Raw genomic sequence first — 18,660 nt, 5'->3', positions numbered from 1 at the left:
ATTCATTGTTATTTTTGCTTTGCCAGAAAAAAAACAAAACACTCTAGTTAGAGTTACTACTTCAGTGCAGTGTTGTGCACCACAAATTTACACAAAAATTAGTTTCACTTCAGTAAACACCTCATGCTACTAAATAAAAAGAGTTGTAGATTCCATTTTATGTCTCACTGGACATTCTATTTCTGATTACAGCAAAGTAATCACATAAGACATCTGGTTGTACCCCCAACTTGACATTCAGTTTAAAAGACAAAAAATAAATTGTACTTGTGTCTGCCACTGTAACTGCCAAACAAAATATCTTTTACCAAGTTCAGGCCTGCACTGCTGCTTATTAATCTATACCTTTGCAAAACTAATTAATTCCCCAGCTCATTGAAATACTCTGTACGTCTATTTTACTTCCACTGTATTCGCATTATAGAAGCCTTCTGGTTGTGTAGCAAAAGCAGCAGGATTTGCAAAAACAGCAGGCTTCATTTCTTTGCAATGAATGTGATCTTTCTCACAGATCTCTGTCTCCGTCGTACTCAAAATGGAATGAATAATTATTATTCCCATTACAGTCGTACTGCAAAATTGATAATTTATTATCAGTAAACTTTCTGGTTTTAATTTGCATGTTACGTGCTTGGTCTCCAATCCACTATGCCTGCCATTTAATAATCTGATAATATTACAATATATTGTCATCAATCACACTTGAAAATTTTCTGTAGGACTGAAATTTGCCAGTCATGTGAGCTTTAATTGTGTACTTGTTAACAACACTGAGGGGAACCTTTCAAATGTATTTTGGTAATTTTCTGAGGTGTTTTTCCTCCCATATGCTGCTACAGTAGTAGGTACTGGGAGATGAAGGAGCTTGCACAGGATAGATTGGCATGGAGAGGTGCATCAAACCGGTCTCAGGACTGAAGACCACAACAACAACAACATGCTGCTACAGCCATGCTCTTTGCATTTACTTGGTGTGTATCACATGGCATATCAACTGTCCAGCTTCCCTGGTCCACTTGCTGCCATTCATTCACCCTCATGCTTCTGCAAAGATTGTTCTTGCTTAGTTTTTTTTTTTATTTTTTTAGATGAAACATTACAAATAAACAAGTTTTACTACACGTGTAGTTACAAAAACTTTCATATTGCTTCTGATCAGAAAAATAACAGTTAAATATACCATCATTTTGCATCTCAGTCTGTCAGGGTGAAGCTGGTTAAAGTGACATTAAAATGGAACTTTACAGTATGGAGAAAACTATATACCTAAAACCCCACTCCAGGAAATAGAACCTACCATTAATGCTGCTTTAAGAATATTCAGTCAGTAACTAATACAAAATAACTTCAGTACCAAATGAAAAAGTGTTGCCTGTGAGGTCAGTTGTCTGCATTCAGATCAGTGGAATAGTTATTATAAAATGTCCATTATTTATTTAACAATTTAGTGGAGATGCTGAGCCGTGACAGGCACAATAAAAAGATTCCCACAATCATAGCTTTCGGCCATTAAGGCCTTTGTCAGCAGTAGACACACATACACTCATGCAAGCACAACTTGCACACACATCTGCAGTCTCAGAGAGCTGAAACTACACTGCAAGCAGCAGCACCAGTGCATGATGGGAGTGGCGATTGGGTGGGGGTAAGGAGGAGGCTGGGGCGGGGAGGGGGAGGGGTAGCATGGTGGGAGTGGTGGACAGTGGAGTGTTGCAGTTTGGACGGAGGGTAGGAGAGAAGGTGCGGAGGGGGGAGGGGGCAAGTAGTAGAAAGGAGAGAAATAAAAATAAAAGAAATTAAAAGACTGGGTGTGGTGGTGAAATGATGGCTGTGTAGTGCTGGAATGGGAACAGGGAGGGGGCTGGATGGGTGAGGACAGTGACTAACGAAGGTTGAGGCCAGGAGGGTTACGGGAACGTAGGATGTATTGCAGAGAAAGTTCCCACCTGCGCAATTCAGAAAAGCTGGTGTTGGTGGGAAGGATCCATATGGCACAGGCTGTGAAGCAGTCATTGAGATGAGGGGTATTATGTTTGGCAGCGTGTTCAGTTACATGGTGGTCCACTTGTTTTTTGGCCACAGTTTGTCGGTGGCCATTCATGCGAACAGACAGCTTGTTGGTTGTCATGCCTACATAGAATGCAGCACAGTGGTTGCAGTTTAGCTTGTAGATCACATGGCTGGTTTCACAGGTAGCCCTGCCTTTGATGTGATAAGTAATTTTAGTGACCGGACTGTAGTAGGTGGTGGTAGCAGGATGTGTGGGACAGGTCTTGCATCTAGGTCTATTACAGGGGTATGAGCCATGAGGTAAGGGTGGGAGCAGGGGTTGTGTAAGGATGGACGAGTATGTTACAATCCATCCTGGATTTTTCATTATTTATTTAAGTTAGATTCCTTGAAGTCTTTGTAGATAACTGATGCATTTTGTAAAAATGATGGATTTCAGTAATTGCAAGCTGATCAGTATGAGTATCTTTTATGAATATAAATGTGCATTGTTGAAATCCAAACAATGACATTGTCATCTTGGTAATCAACTGTACAAAAAAAGAAAACATGTAGTGAGACATTAAGGTCAATAATCTTACAAGTATGAGCATGGTGCAACTATGTAGATAATTTTGATGTGTGTGCTGGATTTACCTACGACCAAAACTTAGAATTTTTTCTTAGATTAGTGAACTAAAGTTGGCTTTGACAGTGATCAAATCTCTAATGAAGCTTGCTTTGCAACTTTCTTATGATCAGCTGGATAAACAGTTATACTGAACACTGCTGCACTGCAGGCAGAGAACCAAATGGAATCTCTACATTGTGTTGATGACTAGCGAATAGTAACTCTAAAACTGAACTCCATCCGTACAGGCCTTGGAAGGCCCAACAGTACTGACTGGCCGCCATGACATCCTCAGCCCACAGGCGACACTGGATGCGGATATGGAGGGGCATGTGGTCAGCACACCTCTCTCCCTGCTGTATGTCAGTTTACGAGACAGGAGCTGCTACTTCTCAATCAAGTAGCTCCTCAGTTTGCCTCACAAGGGCTGACTGCACCCCGATAGCCAACGGCGCTCCGCAGACTGGATGGTCACCCATCCAAGTGCTAGCCCAGCCCAACAGCGCTTAACTTCGGTGATCTGTTGGGAACCGGTATTAGAGTGATAACTCACTTTCAGCAGAAAAATCCTGAATTGAAACAGCTTGGAAAAAAATTATCCAACCCACAGAATTAAATCACAAAACTAGGAGTGACAGAATGTATAAATTGCAAAAAACTGTTTGTATTACAAAAAAGGTTTCGTGAAATGCAAAGCAGATATACTACTTATGTATGATGTCGTATACAGATCAGTAAGTTGATTACTGGAAGCATGTGTAAAGAGCTTGAAACAGAAACCTTAACAGAAAACTTCAAGTAGGCCTGCACCAGATTACTGAGTAGATGTTGATTTATATTGCATTTGGCAGGATTTGGGTTCAGATCTTTGTCCAGTCATCCAAGCTTGTGCTCCATATTTCATGTCTTCAATATTGACAGGGACTAATCTCCAGTCACCCATTCTTTTACGTAGAATGAATCTGAATGAAAAGAAAGTTTCATGCCTTAAATCAATATTCTGATTAAAAAAATAACATTTTTAGTAACAGGTAACTGAAAATTTTGTGACTATATCTGAAAGAACATATCATTTCTGACCAAAAGAATTCTCATCTTTTCCCTTGTGTTGCAATTTAAGAACAGCTGACTACATGAAGTTGCAGGAGATGAACTGACATCAGTGAGGATATTATATGGGATGGAATTAAATTAGAAATGGAGAAACAATGTATCAAATCTAAGAAAACATTGATAGAATAATTTAATAAAAACTTAGGCAAGAAGATGATGAGATTTTGTGATGGGAAGAGAGAGGAAATACTTTAACTAATGAAGTCCATGTTTATTCCTCAGATAGGAGTAATGATGCAAGCAAAATGATAATTTGAGCAAAAAAGTAATGTCCTTGACAATTAATATAATAAAGCTGCAGTCACATGACACTGACAGTGGCTATCAGATTCTGTCACCTAACATGGTCTTATTACATTCTCCAACAGCTTGGTTACAGTACATCCGATCTCCTTCATCAGTTTTTGGTGGGATCAAGGAGATTAGGTTTAGTTAGGGTAAATTAGCTTAGAATCTATTGTATCAAAGAAGTTAGAATCTATTTTACCTTCTTGGGCAGGATGGATGGCATGACACTTCTGTGTGTGGGAGTAAGTGTGCGGAAGTAAGTGTTGCAAGTACTGTAAACTCTCTCCTGAAGTTATTCTAATAACCAGAGAAGTTTTGTGAATACATGAGAGACATTCTATTACATATGTGAGATGATTCATGGACATTGAAAAGCAACATTACACTCTGCATAACTTCGAACAAATTCAGCAAAACGCATTTATGTCAGTTAGTCTTCAATGACTGTCATTCAGCATATGGGTGAAAGACAAACATGCCTTTTAAAATGAGATACTCTGAACATCCAAAGCACCGAAAAGTGGAAACACATTTGCAAACTACCTCATATAACAGAATCACCACCCTGCTGGCATAAAAACACCAGAAAGGAATAGTATTAATTCTTAGGTAGTGAATGTCAACCAACCACAACCTAAAAAAGATCCACTACAGTAACTTTAAGCATCAAAATTGACATACGCCATATTTCTCACTTAAAGACCTAACTTTTTGGGGATATAATGTGGGCCTAAAATTTTGGATACAGATATTACCTGTGTTGTGGATGACATGCTGCATTAAGTACAGACATGAGGCTGAAATGGCTTGACAGCCACAAAGCATACATAATGTAATATAAGATAATGATCAGTTAATTATTATAAAATTATTAAGTTGTTCAAAACTTGTTTCCTATTATGCAGCAATTCCAGACTATAGATTCCAAGATGTGTCCCTGTTATTGTATTTCTCAAATTTCTCACACTGTGTTTTGTGTGGGAATATGTCAAGCAATTTGATTGAAGAAAACAGACTGATTTGAATTTCTCTGATTATCATCTGAAGTTTATATGTTTGGGCAGTGAGGTCAGCTGCACTGAGACAACACGCCTACTGACATACTGATTGGAAAAAATCGACCGATTTTGGTAGTCAGTGGACATCTCCAGTGTCAGTGTCAGTGTGTCTGCAGCCTATGAAAAACTATAGAGGAGCAGAAACACACCAAAATCTTCTTTTTTTTCTTTGGTGGTTGAATCTTTGTTTTAATTTATTTATCATTTGGTGCTATATACAATTATAAATAAAGAAATTGTAGGAAATATGTTAAATTAATAAAAGAAAGAAAATGAAAGATCAATGTTCATGTTTTCCAACAACTCGATTACTTTAGAGCTACACTGATGTAGGTTTTGTAGGTATATGACATTGTCGGTACCATTTGCTACAGTCACAGCTTGAGTAATTTCACCATTCCCAATTGTAGAGAGTAGTGACTGTTCTGCCTGCCCCACGTGTGATTTGATTCAGTTTTCTCCAGGTGACTGAGGAAGACTGAACCCCAGAAGTTTGATAGTTGGTTCTTGACTTGCATGAAGCCTTGCTGGGCTGGAGGTGACCACTCCAACTCTGGGGCATCCACAGGATTGAAACCCTGGTTAATAGGCTAATGGTGATTGTCCAAGCCAACTGATTAACTTCAATCAGATTGAAGAATGTTATTGAATTACAACATGTCTGTGAAGAAAAAGCAACTGCTCAGATAACTAAAATATAAAAAAAGACACTGATTTCACTAACACTGATTTCACTGAATATGTTAGACTCAACAAAATTACATTTAAAAGAGTTGTTAAAGCAGCAAAAAACCTGGTAGATAATAGACATATAAGACAAAGGCTGTGTTCAAATGGTTCAAATGGTTCTGAGGTCATCAGTCCCCTAGAACTTAGAACTACTTAAACCTAACTAACCTAAGGACGTCACACACATCCATGCACGAGGCAGGATTCGAACCTGTGACCGTAGCGGTTGCGCAGTTCCAGATTGTAGCACAAAGGCTGTGTGGTCAGTCATTAAATCTCAGCATGTAAGGAAGATGTTTCAAAAATTAACATTGAAGGAAATGCTATTGTAAGTCCAGCTTAAATACCAAAGTACTTCAGTGGATTTTTTATAAATGTAGCAAAGTCTGAAGTAAATGTAACAGATTTCGCAACAAACTAAATCCCTTTGTTATGTAAATTGAGGGTGGAGGGGAGAAAGGAAAGGAGAGGGAAGGAACTGTAGATGCCAGCTGCATTGGGACTTTATCCAGAATCAGTGGAAGTGAGTGAAAACGTATGCCAGACTGGAATTCGGACCCAGGTTCTCCTTCTTACTACGCAGTTGCGTTAACCACTGCACCACCAGGGAACAGTGTTTATTGCAGTTACATGGACTATCTCAGCACACTTTTCAGCTGACCCACACTTCCACCAGCACCACCTATCTGCAGTCCCATCCATGTCTTCAATGGGTGCTGCTTTGAGATTCTCACAAGTGATCGAATGCCATTGTGCATCCACACTGAAGATGGTGGATTCATTGCCCATTGAGGCAAATCAATTATATGAATGAATGGTGTATGTTCTTTCAGATATGTCTGAAAGACCAGACACCACACATTCATATACATCCCTTTGGCCTTATTGAAAACTGTAAACACCATACAAAAATTTTGAAAAGGTTCTATGAAGGACGTAGAAAATTCAATCCTAGCACTAAAAAACAACACACAAAATTGCAAACCCATTAGCTCAAATAATAAATCACTGGTTTGAAGAGGACTGTTTCCCAGAGGTTTGAAATATGCCGAAGTCAAACCACTTTTCAAAAAGGGATCAAGAGAGGTAATGGGAAATTATCATCCTGTCTCGTTTCTCCCAGACAATTCTAAAATAATATATTTGCCCAAATCAAAAACTTCATTGAAATTATTCTATTATTCTAAACAGTAAGTTTACTTTTCAGCAAGACAAAAACACCACAGATGCAGTGAACAGTTTCATTGAGAAAATGAGTACATCACTGGACAATGGCAGTAAGGTTGCAGGAATTTTGCTTATTACAAATTTGAAAAGTGTTGCATTAAAGGCTTTGACCTACAATGGCTTAAATCCTACTTATCAAACAGAAACCAGAGAGTTAGTATTTATTTAAGTGGAGCACATTATTATTCTGACTGGGAAAAGGTATCTCATGGTGTTCCAAAAGGCTCCATACTAGGTACAGTCCTGCTTCTCTTCTTACGATTAAGTATCAGCTCCCTGTCAGTTCTGTTTAGATTATACTTGTTAAAAGAAAACCAGCATTTGGAAAAAAAATTCCCAAATCTTTGATCAGTACCCTCAGTACTTTAGAAATTTTATTTGAGCTAAATGTGTTAAATCTACCTAAGACTCACATGATAAATTCAAAACCAAACAGTCAAAATGTGAACAGATTAAGGCATAGAAGAAGTTGACTCAGTCAAACTCTTAGGATTACATTTGGATAAAAATTTGAGCTGACGGGAAACATAGAGTACCTAGAAAACAAATTGAGCAGCTTTGCATTAAATTAAAATGGAACATGTGAGTGCAGATGAGTTTAAGTCCACTTAAAAGAAAGTTATATGATGCTTGGCCCTGAAATGTCATTACTCAATGTGTAATGTTATTACTCATGGATGAATTCATGCAGGACAGACTGGAAATGTGAGTTGGATAAATGTTTCGGTAACTGTATTATAAATTTTTGACATGTCTGCTGCACATGAACCAAATGGATTGCAAATGTATATCATGAGATAAATAAATCACAATTCCGCTGATTGTTTTGTGTTCTTGTGCATAATACATCAAGAGCATGTGTGGTGAAGTGATGTTGCTTAGTGCTGGAAGCCACTAAATAGGTATTGGCAGAAGTGTACTAGATACAATGTGTATTGCCTGTCAAAGATGAACATTCACTAGGTGAATGAAGGAACTGTTGAGCTATACAGCTTGACAGTACTCAGCTGATAAATAAACTAATGCCAGTGCTGTTGCCGGCCGCGGTGGTCTAGCGGTTCTGGCGCTGCAGTCCGGAACCGTGGGACTGCTACGGTCGCAGGTTCGAATCCTGCCTCGGGCATGGGTGTGTGTGATGTCCTTAGGTTAGTTAGGTTTAAGTAGTTCTAAGTTCTAGGGGACTTATGACCTAAGATGTTGAGTCCCATAGTGCTCAGAGCCTTTTGAGCCAGTGCTGTTGTTGTCAGATTGTTTGTGTCACTTTTCCAAGAGGTTCTTGTTAACTTTTGAAAGAAATTTTGAGGCTCTTCACATTGTCAGTTGTTTTCTGAAGAGTCAAGATTATACCCAGGTATTTTGGATTGATGGTGCATTGCAATACATTGTCTGTGAGTATTACCTACAGATGTTAATGTGCATGCTAGTTGCCCAGATGGAATACAACTACTTCTGTCTTCAGTGGGTTTTGTTTTAGTTTCCATCTCCTGAAGTAGTCATCAAATACACACAGGTTATCTGTCATTATTTCTTCTGCCTCTGAGAGGCTTATCTACTAGATCAGGTTGTTCCATCTCACATGCCCAGTAGAAATCAGACAAAATCAGCCATGCATTCTGTATACTCATTTTAAACTCACCAGCTGGTCTTATGGCATCATCTCCGAACTTCCCACCTCCATTCAGTCAGACTAGATTTGTGAGTCTCAGCCACTGCCCATTTACTCGTAAGCTGGTGGCTCGAGGCTTATTGTGTACGACAAGTGGACCACCACTGTGGAAACGAGAGTGAGTGCACTGTTTTACAATTATAACTGAGGATGTGTAACGTTTCCGTTATATTAGCAGCCATTGGACATGACAATTATTATTTACAAATACAGTGACTGATTAGTTAGCAGGACACACACACACACACACACACACACACACACACACACACACACACACACACTTTGGGCATCCTCCTAAGAGTAGTCTGATGCATTTTCTGGCAGATATTTAAGATCTTTATGATTTTGTTTTTGCAATGTGTAGCTGTTATCAGCTCGAACAAATATTGATCATCGCATTTTTCATGCAATGTCCAGCATTGAAAGTAGGTGTTGGTTTGTTTCCCGTAACAAACAAATTCATTTTTAAAGTGAAATTTTATGTGCCTGTGCTATACTGGGTCCCAAATTAGTCCACTGTGATATTTGTTTTATTGATATGAATTAATAAGGACAGTAAAACACAAAGAATAACCAGTATTCCAACAACAACTGAGAGATGCTGCTGCATGGCAGTAGCAGCGAACAAGGACCAGGGTGGTGCTATTGCTGAGCTAAAACCTGATTCAGGTGAAAAAAAGAATACTTGGAAACAGGATTTTGGAAATTTCTGGTGTACACTCTTTCTTAGTTTTTTGAACTGCAGTACTTGTATGGTTAGCAAGGTGTAGAATGAGCTACGATATGAGCATACATAGTGGTCACATACTGTTTATGTGTTGTGGAGGAAGGAGCTGGTTCAGACCTGTGACAACTGCCTCTGCACCCACATTGCTCATCTGACTCCATTCGAGAAACATTGAATGCTTTGTGTATACAAGTTCATGAAGTACAAGGCTGATTTAAACTAGCATTTTCATGTAGAAAAACTTAGTTAAATGTTGCTGATACTCTTGCTATATGTGTGTGTGGGGACCAGAAAAAAATTACATTTTTTGATAACTGCGAAATAGATGCAAATTGTACCTCAAAGTGCGAAAACCTAAAACTACTGAACAGATGCTGTTTCATAGTGAATTGTATCCAGATGAGCTATTTATAAGAGATAGTTTGAAATTGCTTTATTTTCTGCATACCCTATGGAAAATGTAAGGAGTTACTGGCATTGTCCATCATCAGTTGAAGCCGAGTGTTGGAAAGATAATGTGTGCGAGAACCTATTTGCAAAATAAAGTGTACAAACACAACGATGCATCAATGTGCTCAATGAGCTGGTGCCATGCTAATTGTGGACCATTGAAAGGTCTTTTTAAGATACACGTTGCGTAATGCAACATATTATTCAGCATTTTACAAGAAAGAAATGTGTAGGCAGGCTTTGTTGCCCCACATTGCATCTTCCCCTCTGGCAGTCTAAATTCTAGTACATTTACACTCATGGCCATCTGCGGCCATAGCCTAGTGCCCATGCTCAGGCTGTAGCAATTCCAAAACTAAATCTGTAACTTTTTTCGATGTCACTGAGATTCTTCCCCTAATATTAAAAACAATTTGCTGTACATTTGGTTCTATTCCTACGCTAAGTGCTTTTCCAGTTCCATCTGTAACGTTGTCAAGCATAGGTTGTAGGGCTATGACTGCCCATGAAAAGTCAAAGTTAGTAGTCTGCAGATTTTGTAATCTTCTAATTTGGCAGGAAAATACAAGTAATGCCCATAAACACCTTATATCGGAGATGCATTCACTTAACTGGTAAGTAAAATGCTGCCGCTTTTCAAGAGAACAATCATTTTTGAAAGCTTAAGTACAGCCAAACGAAGAAAACAAAGGCCATTTCAGAGAAAAAGTGTTGAAGTTTTTGCAAAAGCAAACATTCCAGTCAAAAAGTTCCCAATCAGCACTTTTTCTAACATTCAGTTTCAAACAACTAATAATTTGTTTGTCTTCATTCATTGCTAACGTATAATTGGCAGTGAGACTAACATTGTAAGCAGCAGTGATATCTCATAGGACAATGACAACAACTATTAACAGCAGCATCTCTTACATGTGTGACCTTAGTCTCACAGTTATAGGTGTGTGCTGTTTTACTCCCCCATATTTTTGAGATTGCTAGTAGTAGGGGTATACACCCTCCCTCTAGTTAGCATTCCACCAAACACAGCAAGCAGCTCTAGCTATGCTTTGTTGACTATAGTAGACAAAATGGTTCAAATGGCTCTGAGCACTATGGGACTTAACTTCTGAGGTAATCAGTCCCCTAGAACTTAGAACTACTTAAACCTAACTAACCTAAGGACATCACACACATCTATGCCCGAGGCAGTATTCGAACCTGCGACCATAGCAGTCGCACGGTTCCAGACTGTAGCGCCAAGAACCGCTCAGCCACCCTGGCCGGCTATAGTAGACATGCCAATGTTAAAAGCTGGACAAAGTATAAGTTGAGGGATCACATACATTCTACTGCAGTCTGCCATCATGTCGATACTGTATGCTTTTGTCACTTGTAGGACTGTAAAGGATATGGAAGATTTGAAATACATTTTCTTTGTGTACCTGTAGACTTTTCATTCATTAATTTCCACATTCTTTTCTACAAATCTCATCATGAAAGGGGGAGCATTGTGGGCTGTGGAAATATTCAAATTATACATTAACATGTGAAAGCGGTTACTGCAGTCCATTTCTGTAAGGTATATTATAAACCAATTACAACTGTATCCAACACACTAACACTGTTAATTTCAAGAATCATTTCTTGATTGCTTTTTTTAGTATAGTGTAAATCAGGATATTGCTTATATTAACCGAAAAAGCACATTTCAAAAAGCCACTGCTCTTCCTCTTACGTTGCTCAGCCCCTGATTTTATTTACTACTTCATACACTGCATTAATGTAACTTTACAGATTTTACAGCCTGCTGTTATCTGCTTATGAGTACATACAGGAAAAGTTAAAATGTGTTTAATTTGAATATTAGTGTTAATTTGCTACATACTTCAGTCCAGATGTTCTGATAAATTATAGGAGTAATGACTAGTAAGATACTCTCTTACTTTATTTTGAAATATCTGGTGAATCCCAATTCTCTGTATTTCTTTTGTTTTTATATATTTCCATTTTAGCTGATGAATGAACAGTTAGTAATGTCAGAAAAACTGGGAAGTTTTGTACGTATTTTACTTTTTTATTGTTAGGCTCCCACATCCTTGCCTGTCCATTTATCATAAAGCATGACACAGAGAGTAGAACTAATTTAACATACTCATTTTACTGTTCGGTTTATTCAATCAGTTGCCGTATCAGTGATTATAAGTGTTATAGAACAGTGAAATGATAATTGCTGATAAATTGCTGCTACAGTGGTCTGAGGTTCAGCCACTTGTCCAATCGGATATTTTTTGTTTTCCCACTGCTCTCCATGAATAGAATTTTAATTGTTGCAATTCTGTATAATTTGACTAATCAATTTAAAAGTGTTGCTGTACCAATATTTCTCAACAGCTGCTTAGTGTATATGCCATAAACGTCACTGTCACTGTTTCTTGTGAAGAAAATTGTGAACTTTCCCTCCTGAAATAATAAATTTTCATATGGAAATTTTGAATTCAGAAAATGATTATTTTTGTTCAAGGTGAGAGACCATATCCTTGTGATTTCTGTCCAAAGAGATTTCCTTCAAGTGGTGCGATGAAGAAACATCGAAGGATGCACACTGGCGAGCGACCTTATGAATGCAAGGAGGTAAGTGAAAATGTATAATTAGCAATATTCGTATTTGAAATTACGAGTTTCTATGTTGTGAAAGGTGGAACACGTTAGAAACAAATAAATTGATAAGAAAGTGCTGTTATTAACAGAAAAGCGGAAAACACACCTTGAAGACAAAGTTTAGAGTGAGATACAAAATTTGTGTTATAGGAGTAATACGTCCCAGTATAATGTGTTCGTAGATATTTAACTTGTTGCATAATAATCGAGTGGCAGACAGTTTGCTGATAAAATGTGTACTACAAACCAGTCAAGTAAGAAGAAAAATACTTCAAATAGAATAAAAAATAAAAGATAAAGTTGCCATCAACACAAGGTTTGGTTTCAGCATGTCAGTGCTTCGTTAGACATTATCTTGTCGGAGGCAGTATACACTTGCCTTTCTCCAACTGTTGAACTAACTGAACCAGTCATTTATTATGGCATCCTACAATTCAGTCAAAACACTATACCACACCACAGCTGGATACAAAAGGCAAATGAAAAAAAAGTTGAAAAAATGTTAAGGGAAAGAGAGCAAATAATGAAAGCCACGAGGGATATTATATTTAATGGCATGAATCTTTCTTTTTAAAAAATGCTGAAGTTTTGAATCAGGAAGCTTGAATGGATACTGCAGTTCGTAACACACAGCCTGCCAAAGGTAAGGATATGCATTTGAGTACTAATCTGGCTCAAAGCTTAACTGTGTCACTTGCAAGTAGAGCAGTGCATTTTCAGCTACGAGTAGGAGAATTCTTTCTCATACAGAATTAATGGACATCAGAGACAGCTAAAGAAAGTAGATGAGAAAAGGACAATTGGGTGTGAAATGAAAAGGGAGCAAAAATAACTAGATAACTTTCAAAAGTGGAGCAAGAGCTGAAAGAAAGGTAAAAGGGGGGAAAATGGAGCTTAAAAGATGGCAAAGCAATAAGGGTATGAAACTAATATGGTTCAAGTGGCTGCTGAGAGCCATTCTCATCTTAATAATCTGGAAGTAGTTATGCTGGAATTGGCATTAGTAAACCATTTGATATCTCTCTTCTTGATGGGATATGTTTCATCTACATGCAGGGTGAAATAAGGCATACTGTTCATCATGACAGACTACATTATAACGGATGGCCATCTGAAGGCCCTGAATATTGCTTATAAATCTTTGGACTGAACATTGAATATAGCCCACTTCCTACCCTAAAGGAAATAGGTACAGATAAGATCTTTGAATGTGCTGCCATAAAGCTTACAGATCTAAATCTAATTGTAGCTACAATCTACCGTCCCCCCTCCAGTAGTATTAATGATTTTCTGTTACAAATGGACTTGTTTCTATCCAAAATAAGTCAGTGGAAACAGGAGGCGATTATATGTGGTGACTTTAATATAGACTTTCTCACCCACAACAGAAATAGGGAAATATTGATTAACATTGCAAAAACTTATAATCTGCATGGCCTTGTAAACGAGCCCACTAGAATAACACCCACATCCAAGACAGCTCTAGATCAAATTTTTGCAAATAGAAATAAACTTAACCCAACTCTAGAAGTATACAATGCAGGGTTCAGTGACCACCAAGCTGTCATTCTAAAGGTCGATGTTAGCAAAGATACCTCAAACCCAGTCCCACCTAAAACTTTACGAAGGTTTTTCACCCAAGATAACTTGAACAAGCTAAATGCCCTCCTTAGTAAAGAAAAGTGGACAGAGATGTACACAGCCAATGATGTCAACATGAAATTCAACATATTTCTTGACAAAATGATCCACCACTTTGAAGAGGCCTTTCCGCAAAAACCAGTAAGAATAAATAATAATAGAAACAAGAGTTGGATTACACCAGCTATAAAAATCTCTTGCAAACATAAAAGAATACTCCACATGTTATGTAAACAAAGTAGTGACTCCTCCCAACTAACGGAATACTATAAAAACTACACATGTATCCTAAGAAGAGTGATAAGGCAAGCAAAAAGGATGCAGAATGATGAGTACATTGACAAATCCAGCAATAAAGTAAAAGCAATGTGGAACAACCAGCAAACCAAAAATATCACACATGTGCAGAGTCAATTTTCATTACCAAAGTCACTGAAAATGATGTTGCAAAAGCCCTCAGAGAGTTAAAAAATTCATATTCAGCTGGAATTGATGGTATCCCAGCAGCTGTAATCAAAAATTGTGAACACACAATTGCTGAACCATTAACTCACCTCTGTGACTGTTCTTTCCAGGCAGGTATCTTCCCTGAAGCTCTGAAACTTTCTAAAGTAATCCCTGTCTTCAAAAAAGGTGATAATAAAGATATGAATAACTACAGGCCTATCTCAATCTCATCCTGCTTTTCTAAGTGAGCAACAAATTAACCCTCAACATTAAAAAAACAAACAGTATTAATTTCCACATAAATAAAAAACATAATAGCATAGGCCTAAAAGTTAAAGATGAACTTATAGATTGTGTCACAAACACAAAATTCCTAGGAATGCATGTTGACTCACAGCTTAACTGGACTGACCATATTGCAGCACTAGAAAAGAAAATTACTACTGCTTGCTGTGCCCTCCGGATAATTATGTCAGTATGTAATAGTTCATGTGCTAAGACTACATACTTTGCATATGTGCATTCAATAATTAGTTATGGCATAATCTTCTGGGGTACAAATGTGCAGAACATACAAGCAATTTTCAAGCTACAAAAGAGGGCTGTACGAATAATAACAAAAAGCAGCAAGAGAGCTCACTGTACTGATTTATTCAAAACCATGGTAATCTTGACAGTACCATGTGAATACATCTTTCAGAGTGTGATATATATAAAGAAACACATTGACCAGTACACACAAAACAGATCTATACACCAACACTGGACTAGATCCTGCTACCATTTGCATCTCATACAAAAAAACAAAACAAAAACCCAAAATAGTTTATTATTTAATGGAATAAAAATGTATAATAGACTTCCAGAGGAGATCAAAGCTGAAACTGGAATACATGCCTTTAGGAAACTGCAAAAAGTTATTTAGCAGATAAATGTTACTATACTGTCAAAGAATACTGTAAATGATATGTGTTCACCTCAATTCATGCAAGAGTACCTTTGTAAATTTATAATTTATTTGTAATTAAGATTGGTGTGTATTTGTTTTGTGTAATCCATGCAAGAATACATTTGTAAATTTATATTTATTTGTAACTAAGATTGGTGTGTATTTGTTTTGTGTACAAACGATTAAGTTGCACCATAGAAATATGTACTACCAGAAGTACTATTATGTATATACTCATTCCATGTATACAGTTGACGACATCCATACAACACAAGTTGTCTACGGACGAATAAATAAATAAAGTTTTTGAAAAAATAATGTCCAAAAAAATGATGGACTTCATTGAAAAAAAAAAAAAAAAAAAAGATTTACTAAGTTTAGCTCAACATGGGTTCAGAAGCAACAAATCTACTGAAACTGCAGTATATGATTGCATAAATACGCTTTTAGAACTGTTAGATAGAAAACAACCCATAACAGGCATATTTCTGGATCTGTCAAAGGCTTTTGACACTGTTGACCATAAAATATTACTGGAAAAATTAGAACACTACGGTATCAGAGGAATTGCAAACAACTGGATTGCTACATTCCTAACTAATTGGATGCAGAGAGTCAGCATGAAATATACTAATAGACAAAGCAACTCAATAACCGAAATACTATCAAGTAATAAAACTGTAAAGCAAGGTGTTCCACAGGGCTCAGTATTGGGACCCCTACTTTTCCTCCTGTATATTAATGACTTGAGCCTGAATGTTGATGCACACAAAACAATAATATTTGCTGATGACACAACTGTACTCCTCAAAGGGGAGAATACAGAGGCTGTGCTGTGAACTTGGCCACTGATCAACTCAGCAACTGGGCAAAAATCAACAGATTAAACACCAAAAATACAGCTTCCATGAACTTCCACACAACACAAAATGCAAATTCCTCTCAGCCATCTGTCACTTAAATAACCAGTCAATAGATACCGACACTGTTTTCAAATTCCTAGGTCTGTGGGTTCAAGATAACCTGAAATGGAATACACATACAGGAAAGGTAAATGCCAGGATTTGTACTGGCCGTTATGCATTGAGTGTACTGAAAACATGTGCTAGCCTGAAAACATTAACCAGTGCATACTACGCTTATATAAAGCCCACCTAAAATATGGTGGAATATTCTGGGGAAATGCTCCAACTGCTCTGAGCACATTCAGAATCCAGAAGAGAGCAATGAGGATTATTACTGGGAGCAAACCCAGAGACTTCTGCAAACCCATCTTCAGAAAGTTGGAAATCCTTACACTGCCTTGCCTCTACATTCTTGAGACTCTAAAATTCTTCAGAAAACACACAGTGCCAACTGACCCCAGAGTCGTAAAAAATAATGAAATACATGAACACAACACCAGGAAAAACGCAAACCTGCATGTTATATGTACAAACACTCAACTGTGTAAAAAGGGAGTTTTCCACATGGGCCTCCAACTGTTCAACAATCTTCCCACTAGTATTAAGTCCATCAAAGAAAACATAAATTTAGGAAAACCGTGAAGTCATATTTGTTGTGTCACTGTTTTTACTCGGAAAATGAATACTTAGAACGGTAATCTTGCTGTTTGTGTTAAATTGAAAACATTGAGCAATATAATACATTAGGATACTATAGGCTTACGTTAATACATGTTAACAATGTTAAATGATATTTTCTGACATCTGCAACACACTGTGTACCATCAGATCACATGGAATAAATAAATAAATACGATTCTCCAGAGGATACTCCAGGTAGAAATATCAACAATGTAGGAAAAGACAGATTGCTGCTTATCATAAAGAAGACACATTAAGTTGCAGAAGGCACAATTAATAGACACCTATACAAAGCTTTCAGCCACAGCCTTCATCAGTGAAACACACACACGCACACACACACAATTCACACACACAAGCAAGTGAACGTCATGCACATATGAGTGCTAGCTCCAGCATCTCAGGCTGGAATGCAGCTATTGTGTGGGATGCAAACAACAATCTGGAGTGGTGGAGAGGAGCAAAAAAAGAGAGGAGCATGGAAAGACAGGCAGATGTGTTGGCAGATAGTGGCAAATAAACAGGGTGGGAGATGAGAATGGGGAGGAGATGAAAGGACAGTGGGGCTGGAAACTGTTGGATGGAGGGTGTGGGGACAGTATGTTACCATAGGTTGAGGCCAGAATAATTACGGGAGTGGAGAATGTACAGTAAGTACTTCTGCGCAGTTCAGAAAAGCAAGTAGTGGAGGAAAGGATCGAGATGGCTTGGGTAGTGAAGCAGCCATTGAAATCATGTGTGTTATGTTGAGCTGCATTTTGTGCTCTTTGCCACAGTTTGGTGCTGGCCGTTCGTCCTCTTGGACAGCTGGTTGGTAGTCACACCTATATAAAAAGCTGTGCAGTGATTGCAACAGAGCTGGTAAATGACATCACTGCTTTCACAGGTGGCATGGCTCCTGATGGAATAAGAAGTGCTGGGTGAGCAGATTGTGCAGGATTTGCACTTGGGTCTTCCACAGGATATGATACTTGTGGCAAAAGGTTGGGAATAGGACTGGCCTAGGGATGGATTAGGATGTTGTGGAGGTTGGGTGGGTGATGGAACACCACTTTAAGAGTGGTGGGAAGTATCTCGGGTATGGTGCCCCATACGATGATAGATTATCAAAGCCCTGGCAAAGGGTGTGGTTCAGTAGTTCCAGTCAGGGGTGGTACTGGGTGATGAAGGGGGCACTCCTTTGTGGCTGGTTATTGGGGATGCTGGAAGGATTATGGGTGTGACAGGAAATTACATGTGAGATCTATTTGCAAATTAGGTCTGGGAGATAGTGCCTGACTGTGAAGATTTTTGTGAAACCATCATCATACTGAGGAAGGTCAATTTTGTCTCTGCAGATATGCCATCCCCATGTGGCCAGGCTGTATGGGAGGGATTTTTTTGTGTGAAAGAGATGACTGTCATCAAAATACAGGTACTGTTCGTGGTTGGTGTGTTTACTGTGCACAGAGGTGCAGAAGGCGCCATCAGAGAAGGAAGAGGTCAACATGTAGGAAGGTGACACACAGTGTTCAGGAGA

General features: G+C 38.2%; 1 protein-coding gene across 1 annotated transcript in view; it reads left to right on the top strand.

Moving 5' to 3' along the window:
- The window catches only part of LOC126092359 (gastrula zinc finger protein XlCGF57.1-like), a 242,016-nt gene that overhangs the window by 112,691 nt on the left and 110,665 nt on the right, over positions 1-18,660 (top strand). Inside the window, exon 9 of the mRNA XM_049907900.1 lies at positions 12,382-12,491. Within this exon, the coding sequence (XP_049763857.1) occupies positions 12,382-12,491 (110 nt within the window). The remainder of the gene's footprint in view (positions 1-12,381; positions 12,492-18,660) is intronic.

Source organism: Schistocerca cancellata, chromosome 7 (genome assembly GCF_023864275.1).
Source record: "Schistocerca cancellata isolate TAMUIC-IGC-003103 chromosome 7, iqSchCanc2.1, whole genome shotgun sequence".
NCBI classification, from domain to species: domain Eukaryota; kingdom Metazoa; phylum Arthropoda; class Insecta; order Orthoptera; family Acrididae; genus Schistocerca; species Schistocerca cancellata.
This window is presented reverse-complemented; position numbering and strand designations above follow the sequence as displayed.